General features: G+C 34.7%; 1 protein-coding gene across 1 annotated transcript; it reads right to left on the reverse strand.

The window, feature by feature from the left end:
• Positions 1–899: 899 nt before the first annotated feature.
• Positions 900–6189, reverse strand: LOC127957337 (uncharacterized). Its single transcript, XM_052555834.1, has 5 exons — positions 5824–6189; positions 5124–5227; positions 3426–3578; positions 2938–3055; positions 900–1426 (listed from the first exon to the last, which is right to left on the reverse strand). The coding sequence occupies exons 1-5, from the start codon at positions 6023–6025 to the stop codon at positions 1314–1316; spliced, it is 690 nt and encodes a 229-aa protein (XP_052411794.1). The 5' UTR covers positions 6026–6189; the 3' UTR covers positions 900–1313.
• Positions 6190–9348: the final 3159 nt, after the last annotated feature.

Consider the following 9348-nt stretch of genomic DNA (forward strand, 5'->3'; position numbering starts at 1 on the left):
TTACTCTTTATTATTAATTTTCTATTATAGAATTAGTATTTTGACTTTTTATATATTTTCGATTTTTATTTTAAATTTACTTTAAGTTTGACTAATTGAATATGCTTTTGTCATTTATTTATTTTTTCCAGTATTTTTATTATTTTTTATAAACATTTTTATTTCAAGGCAACATTTCAAATACATGTATATAATTTTTCTATCAGTTATTGATTTTAGTCTCTCTGTCTGTATCTTTTTGTCTCACTGCATCTCTTTCTTGCTTTCAGTGCAGATGTTGAGAACTGCTTTTGTATGCCTGACTTGTGGACGAGAGCTCAGCTTTAAGCTTTCAGTCCAGGGGTTGTAGAGCACCATACATCCCAGAGTTATAAAACACTGCTCTGACCGTACAACACCGCTTTTTCATTCTGTGACTAAACTGTATTCCTGAGCATCTCCAGGCAGTTTATGCAGCTCTTCAACTAGTCTTACCCAGGTGAAAAATAATTCTATTAAAAATATACTTTAATAAAGTGTACTAAGTATATTTTTTACATTTTGTACTATTTTCGTCAAATCCAAGTATAGTTAAGTGTATTCAATTATGCATTAACTTCAACTTAAAATCTATTTGATTACACTTCTAGTGTAAATAGTATACTAAAATGGAACAACTTTTTTTAAACTTCAAGTGCACTGAAATATACTAATGAAAATCAAGATTCATGAGCAATTAAGCACACTAACAGTACAATTGAATTGTATTGACATTCTAATGGAAATACACTTAAAAATGCATTGCAGTGCAAATTATAGTTGTGTTTAAGTACATTTTGTGAATACTGCTATCATACTTATAATTACCATAAACTGTTAATTTAGTATGCCGCTGTAACATTTCAAGTGATCTACAAATGTACTTCCTAACTATATTTAGTGATTTTAAAGTGTCCCACTATGACAATAATAATGTTTTTGAAGTGAAGTTCAATTACAACCTAAACGTCATAGACACGTACTTTCAGTGCAATGTTATTATAGTTTAAGGTAGAAACAAATTGAAAGTACATTTCATTTGTAATTTTATCCCCATTTTGTTATACTTAAGCATGAATGTTGGTATTACACTACAAGTGTATTCTATTACAATTCAGTTCAAGTACATTAAAATCAACAGATTACAAATTGAATTTCAGAAAATCTTCTTTATTATTAACACAAAAGTAACACACAAAAGCAGATATTTGCAAAAGGAGGAACCTTGAACAGTCGACTATCTCTGAAATGCCGGGAACAGAACAATGGCAAAACAACTTACTACAAATGCATATCTAGCTCTGACTTGAGTTACTAGAGGACTTGTAGCTCTTATTGCTGCACTTCCTCCATAGAAGGGCCCGGATCTCTGCCACCTCGGTGTTGGGGATTCGCTCGCTCACTGCATCTGTGAAAACAGGAAAGAGACATGGGGATGAATTAAAACAGGATAGACAATGCATAACATTGAAATACAATCATTGATGATAATGGATTTGTTAAATCAATCATGACAATGGATTTGGATTCATAACTATGACATTACTGTACCTGTAGAGAGTTCAAAACAAATTAGTTTGTGATATCCGGTTCGCGAACGAATCATTCAATGTTACCGGATCTTTTTGAACCAGTTCACCAAATTGAACTGAATCATTTTAAACGGTTCGCGTCTCCAATAGGCATTAATCCATAAATTACTTAAGCTGTTAACTTTAACGGTTAACTTACACTCGCTCTGAGTTAAAACAAACCAATATCCCGGAGTTATTAATTTACTCAAACAGTACACTGACTGAACTACTGTGAAGGGAGAACTGAAGATGAACACCGAGCAGAGCCAGATAATGACTCGTTCACGAATCAAGAACAGTTTCTGTCAGACGCGTTCGATTCAAGAACCCAGGAGCTGATGATACTGCGCATGTGTGATTTAGTGTGAAGCAGACCGACACACAGAGTGTCTGAACCGAACTGATTCTTTTGGTGATTGATTCTGAACTGATTCTGTGCTAATGTTATGAGCCCAGGTAAACTGAAAGCTGAATCAAGGGCAATTATCGCCAATGACGCCATTACGTCGAGCGCAAAAGAACCGGTGAACCGTTTTCTTCAACCAGTTTACTGAATCAAACTGTCCGAAAGAAGTCAATGTTTTGTTCGTTATCTGGCTCGGCTCGGTGTTCATCTTCAGTTCTCTCTTCACATCAGTTCAGTCAGTGTACTGTTTGAGTGCATGCATTACTCCGGGATATTGGTTTGTTTGAACTCAGAGGGAGTGTCAGCCACATTAAAAAAGTTAACAGCTTAAGTCATTTGTGGATTAATGCCTATTGGAGACGCGAACTGTTTAAAACGATTCAGTTCAATTTGGTGAACTGGTTCAAAAAGATCTGCTTACATCGAATGATTCGTTCGCGAAACGGATATCACAAACTGCTGTGTTTTGAACTCTCTCTCACAACAGACACGGAAGAGAAGACAATGCTGAATAAAGAAGTAGTTTGTTATTTTTGGACCAAAATGTATTTTTGATGCTTCAGAATATTCAAACTGACCCTCTGATGTCACATGGACTACTTTGATGATGTTTTTCTTACCTTTCTGGACATGGACAATATACCGTACACACGGTTTCAATAGAAGGACTGAGAGCTCTCAGACTAAATCTAAAATATCTTAAACTGTGTTCTGAAGATGAACGGAAGGTCTTACGGGTTTGGAACGACATGATGGTAAGTTATTAATGACAAAATTTTGCTATTTTGCTATAACTAACCCGTTAACAGTGGGATGCATGTCTTCAATACATAAAGTTGATTTCAGGACCTCAATGACTATGACTGCAGGTTTATGGGAGGGTTTAGATGGTGGCAGAGATAACCCTGGCATCACTAGCATACATATACACCCACCCACCTTTCAGAGCCTTTAAACTGTCCTCATCCAGTTCAACAAAAACTGCAGGCACTGTCCCAGGCCGCTGAGACTCCACCTGAGGGATGGCGTCCTCCTCCTCCTCACTGGTGTTAATCACCTATGCAGAAAACATCAACCTAATTACCTTAAACAACAATGTCAGCTATACACTCCTAATCATACACATGCCAAAACACAATTTTAGTGGTGCGAGTAGAAATGAACAGTTCATACACTCTTGAATAGTAACTAATTTTCACAAAAATGCAGTTCTGCTACAATCGCAAGCTTCACCCTGAGCACCAAGGGCATATAGGTTTGTAGCTTGTGTTTGGACTTTGGTACTAGTACATAATTAAATTAAAGCACAAAGTGCGATAGTACATGCATTTCAGCACAAATAGGCTATGATCCATCACTGTAAACTCTGTAAAATTTTCTGGGGAACACTGCACATTTGATGAAGTCAGTTACATTTTTAAACTTACCATTTTTCGTTTTTTGGGAGGATCAAAAATATCACAACATGTGTCATCAGAATCAGACTCATATCTAGCAGGAGTAGAACAGAGTTGTCTTCTAGCTTGCTGTTTGAGGTCCCTCTTGAGCTGTTCGCCTATCTTGGCCATCTGTGAACCAGACTGACAACATACATCTTGTTTAAGAGAATGATTTTGAAAATGTCCACACCACCACTTTAATTAATGTCACACACCGTCGAGGAATGTGAACAGCAAATGAAGATATATTATTCAAAATAGACCAGATAATATAAAATATATTCAAATAGAAAGCAGTTATTTTAAATCGTAAAAATATTGCACGATATTACTGCTAAATGCAGGCTTGGTGAGCAGAAGAGACTTCTTTAAAAAAACCAAAAAAAAAAAAAAAACTTAAGTTACAATCAAAAACTTTTGACTGGTAGAGTAATCTCTCTTAAAATACCTTACTTTTATCATGGGTTATGATAATCAAAACAGTCCTGAGCTAGAATGAGCTTTGATCTCTGCAAACCAAATTATCACTTTAATCAAATATTTAATAATAATAATAATAATAATAAATGTTTAATACCGTAAAACTGCTTGATTTAAATAAAAAAACTATAGATGTGACGTGAATGCTTTACTGAGCTCGTGCAAACATCCACATCGGTGTAATAAGATGCATTTTTAACTGCTACTTTCATACTGCTGTGAATTTTGTTTGTTGTTATTTCGTTATTGAAAGGAAAGAGAGTGTCATATTTTCATATCCAAATGCCATTCTGTTCGGCTTGGTGCATTTCTGACATAGTAAAAGAAATGGACGCAGCGACCCCATTGGAACTCAACTGAGGCAAGTGAAGCCCATTTTTAGCGTTTTTTAGCACTTCTGTTTCTGACGCGCAGACTCAAACGAAGCTTGACGACGTCAGCAACCTGTCTGACAGATGTAAATGTTCTAGTAGCCGTGCGTGCAAACTGCCATCGTTAATGTTGCAGAGACGGCGAGCTTGAGCGGGGAGTTCTTTGTCGTGAGTGAGCAGGAGTAAGTACTCTGATTAATTATTTTGTATAGCATTTTAAAATGTAACGCCATTATGCCATATTAAGTTAATTGCCTGCGAGCTTCTCCTCCTGTGTGTACGGTAATGCGACAGAGAGTCGAGTGGTTATGCGGCAATCATTAGCCTATTTTTTACAAAAACTGTTTCTACGGGGCCATAATGTAACATAGAAGGTAATGGAGCCCTTTGTACATTGTCGTGTATCTTTAGAAATAAATAATGGACAAACAAGAGTCTTTAAACACCTCAGATGTAAAGTTATTAGCTGTCAAAGTGACACCAAAATGAATGGGAGTCAATGGGAATGCTAATGTAAGTGACGTTCTGCTACAAGATGGTGGCACGCGGCCGACTTCAACTTCCGGTCGACTTCCTTGGCGCCTGGTTTCTGAGTGCGGTTTCTCTTCTTCTCTTGAATTGCATCGAGGGGAGCTGAATTACTGTCTTGCGCAACAGTGTCACACTGGTCAAACCGCATTAGTGCATGCTCTAAATTAGGTAAAAATAAATAAAACGGCTACTTGACAACAAAAATATTTGTCAACAATTTTTTTTGACAATATTGTCGACTAATCGTTTCAGCCCTACTGGAATCACAATGTTCCATAACTGTTAAGTCATAATTCAAACTTACAGTCATTCCTTGCTTCACCACCCCCTTCTCCTGGCCAGACTGACTGGAAGACCATATATCCCATTTGAGAAAAGCGACACGCTTCTGGACTACTTTGTAGTTTTCTGTGAAGACACATAAAAATACAAATACAGTGTGACCTTTTAATAAGAAAAAAAATAATAATTTCAAGACAGCAATGTCACTGTCATTTAATGTATTTGTACTTTATTACTTTCATCAGTATTAGACACTAATGTCCATACCACATTACGGGGGGGGGGGGGGGGGGGGGGGTCCATCCCTCTTGTACATTCAAAATGTCTCCTTGACACAACTTTATTTGTCCTATATTTTAGCCTGTTGCACCTAATACATGGGTTGTCCCCGACAACCGAATGACTTTAACTTTGTCTTAATTATCAGAATTTGTATTAAATGGTCATGCTGACGCATGATGCATATCGACGACGAATTCCATTATACTAACGTTACTCGCTAAACCTTCACTAGAACCTAAGCCAAACACTTCAAAGATAAGCTATGGGTCTGTAAACACTAGTGTTGGAGCGTTCTCTGTAGGAGGACTTATTAATTATGGCGTTTTCCATTACATGATGGTACCTGCTCGACTCGCCAGTAACGTTACGCTACATGACAGTAGTCGGTTAGTTAATGTTACAAAAAGTATTCCGAATATTTCAAATGTTTCAGAACTTACCCGCCATGAACAGCAGTTTGGCTGCAACCGGCTTCGGATCTTGCCTGCGTTTAGCTGGCAAAATCACCTCTATCCAGCCTTCCTGGGACTGGATGTCTTCCTTGCAAATCACTGTAACACCAGCATTTATATATGCATCCTGTATAATAGATGTACTCTCTCCAATAACGGAGCCGTCAACGAAATAAAACAACCCATACATGGTGCTAACTTTACCTTGTTACCGCCTGAGTTTCAGTGATGAATTTCAAACATTAACCGTTACTATATGGCTACTGGAGCTAATTGCCTCCAAGACTTCTACATAGTGATTGGATGTCGACGATGCTGCGCACACTGATTGGATGTGGTAACCGACTGGGGGGTAGGTCCAATTCCTGGGTCCATTAGTAGCCATCTATTGCTTAGTAGGGCTGTTCGATTCCACAATTTTTGCAATCGATTCCGATTCCAATTCCTGGTCCTGGAATCGAATGGAACGATTCCTCACTGTTGTTTTCGATTATTTATTTATTTTAGATTAAAAGGAACCTAATCTCACCATGATGACTGTAGGATAGGTCGTATAATGTATCCTTCCTATAATATGAAGCTGGAAAAAAGTTTTTTCAGCTTTGCCCGTGAAATTAGTCATAGCCCAGCTCAGCAGGGACATGCGTTTATGGCATGAATTAAATAAGACATGAAGTATCTAAATAAATGTGCTCAGTTCAGCTGAATGATGAAGTTTACTTTGTATACTTTGCATAATATTAACAAACCGTAGCTACACTGAAACAAAATAACCAGAACATTAATGACTGATAGAGCTCTGTCAATTAGATTTATTATGTATTATTTATAATTATCATTAGCATTGTAGCATATGACCCTTTAAGAAATCAGCCTAACAATATCAATACACTGCCAATTAGTAGGCTACAGTAAATTAATAATTATCTAAATTTCCACTAAAATGTTTGCATCTTTGCATATTTTATGACAGTACTGTGATATGCTAAAAAACTACACTTATATTTAGTGCACTTTGTTTACAGTGTACTAAGATTACACTACAGATGAAGTGAAATCATTGTACACGTTAATAAATTATACTTTGTATTACAAATAAACTTACATACTAAAAGTACACAAAATTACCACTATACATTTTTATATTTTAACATATTTTATGAGAGTACTCTGATATGCAACTAGAAATACACTTATTTTAGAGTGTACTGTATAAAGTGTACAAAATTCACACTTCTAATGAAGTGAGAACATAGTACACTTTTAAAAAGTATACTAACAATTAATTTCCAAAAAATATACTTCCCATAAGTACACTGAATTGCCACTCTAAGTATGTCAAATTTAATATACTTAAAATGTTTTATCTTCAATACAATTTAAAATACATTAATAACAAAGTACACTTTCAAAAAGTACATTTAAAAAATAATTTGATTACTGATAAATTAGTATACTTATTGTTTGGACTATTAAGTTGAACTTAACTACATCTTTTTTTGAAGTATACTTTTAAAAAGTACAAATCAAATACTCTTTAAATAAAGTACAACAAGTAGAAGCATACTTCTTTTATAATTCATGTACTTTATTCACATTTCAAATACACTAAAGTATACTACTTTTTTACCTGGGTACTGATCAATAAAATATATAACCTAGCTTGTTTGTTTTGTCAGATAGGTTCAAGAGAGACTTGAAATATGAATAACCTGCACTCTCATGATGTAAATACAGGTGTACTGCATTTTGGTTTGGATGTAAGCTTCTTTTGTGTTATCTCAAAATGGCCAATCAACAAAGTAAGTTCATAATGTACATGCATTCATTTTCTTTTTTTTTTTTTTTTTTCTTTTTTTTTGCTCTAATTAAGTTGTCCACAAGGCGGCAACACTGACCTGGGCTGTTGTTTTCACAGTTGGAAAAGAAATGGTGGAGATGGAACGAAAACAACAAACTACTGACAACTGCAAAAACAATAATGCCTGCAATGATGAGCAAATTTTGTGAGGGGATTACAAGTACTTTAGTAGTAGTAGTAATACAATAATAATAATAATAATAAAAACTTTAATTGTTTAATTGTGCACAAATATATTTTTATCGCTCATAACTTTTGAAGAGAAAAGGCGCAGACACTGGACAAGGATGAATCTTTCTAGTGCACTATTAAATCAAGGCTGCGGATTTAAATATTAGGTGTACTTTGGGTTATTTAGGTTGCTAAATATAAAGATTTCAACAGTTATTGTGTTGTGAAGATATGTATAATAGTAGTAGTTTAAAATAAGATGTAGTTTATGCTAATCTCTTCTAAGGAAGACTTCGCAGGAATGTTTATCATGGAGTTGTTAAAGATTAACGTTAAATTGAAGATTACATTTTGATACAATTCCAAACACTTCAAAGTTCAATGGCATCAAATTGAGTTTGCACAGGTAGAAAACTTTTTTGTTTACGAACTTGTATATATGATTTGGGCCTACATTTCTAGACAGTAACAAGCCACAACAGCAGACTGCAAAATCTGCAGACTGATGCTTAATTAAAGAAGACTGCAATTCATTTTTCTCCTATATGAACCAACAGCTACAGATGGTTGTTTGCGCCGTATGAGTTCACTGGCACACTCAACTGTTTCTTGGATTCATAAATTCTGGGTGTTTGTTAAAATAAATTGCTTGTGTTGCACCAAAAAGTTTCCAATAAAATGTTGCTTTGCAAATGTTTAGATGACTCTGCAAAAAGTTTGGATATATGTATGTTATGGCGTGTTTTAGTGACCCATAGTATTGAAGTATATTGAAATATGTCACTGTTTTACATTACTGTACTGTATAAATTACATAACGTCTATTATGCAAGCCTCTGTGATCATTTTATGCACGCATGGTCAAGTTTAGTATGCAAACAAGACAGACAGTAAGCACGTTCATGTGCAACAGAAGTCACATGCAATAACATGCAATACTAATTTACTTTAATACAAATACATCTACAACCAAAAAATGTCCATGGATAATAATCTACCAATGTTATTTTAGTATTATTGATATACTGTTATAGTTCTTTTAATGTTTTGATTTCATTATATATATATATATATATATATATATATATATATATATATATATATATATATATATATATATATATATATATATATATATATATATATATATATATATATATAATTTTTTATTTATTTACATTTTCATATTGTTTTAATTGTTAGTGCATCAAGAAATTTTTTTTGGCTGAATTTATTTATTTTAGTGTCATTTTATTGCAGTTAATTTTAGTAACGTTTCTGTACGTTATAATATGCGGAAAGCCACAGCTGGCAAATACTTCCAAAGATAGATAAATCAAACTAAGGCTTATGGAATTACAGATGTCTTATCCGAGGCTTCCCAGAATCCTCTGAAACAAGTTGCAAATATTAGAGGAGTGATATTTTTGGTGGTTTGATGAACAACGGCAGAGCATCCACTCTGCTGAGAAGTCAAAGGT

The sequence above is a fragment of the Carassius gibelio genome, chromosome B5, assembly GCF_023724105.1.
Source record: "Carassius gibelio isolate Cgi1373 ecotype wild population from Czech Republic chromosome B5, carGib1.2-hapl.c, whole genome shotgun sequence".
Lineage (NCBI taxonomy): Eukaryota > Metazoa > Chordata > Actinopteri > Cypriniformes > Cyprinidae > Carassius > Carassius gibelio.

What these genes read in the sequence shown, in the direction of transcription:
- LOC127957337 (XM_052555834.1), bottom strand. Translation starts at nt 6,025, where the DNA reads ATGTATGGGTTGTTTTATTTCGTTGACGGCTCCGTTATTGGAGAGAGT. An exon ending in TGGTGAAGCAAGGAATGACT is followed by an intron (nt 3,579 to 5,123) that starts GTAAGTTTGAAT and finishes GTATGTTGTCAG; the next exon opens with TCTGGTTCACAGATGGCCAA. An exon ending in CTCCCAAAAAACGAAAAATG is followed by an intron (nt 3,056 to 3,425) that starts GTAAGTTTAAAA and finishes TTTTCTGCATAG; the next exon opens with GTGATTAACACCAGTGAGGA.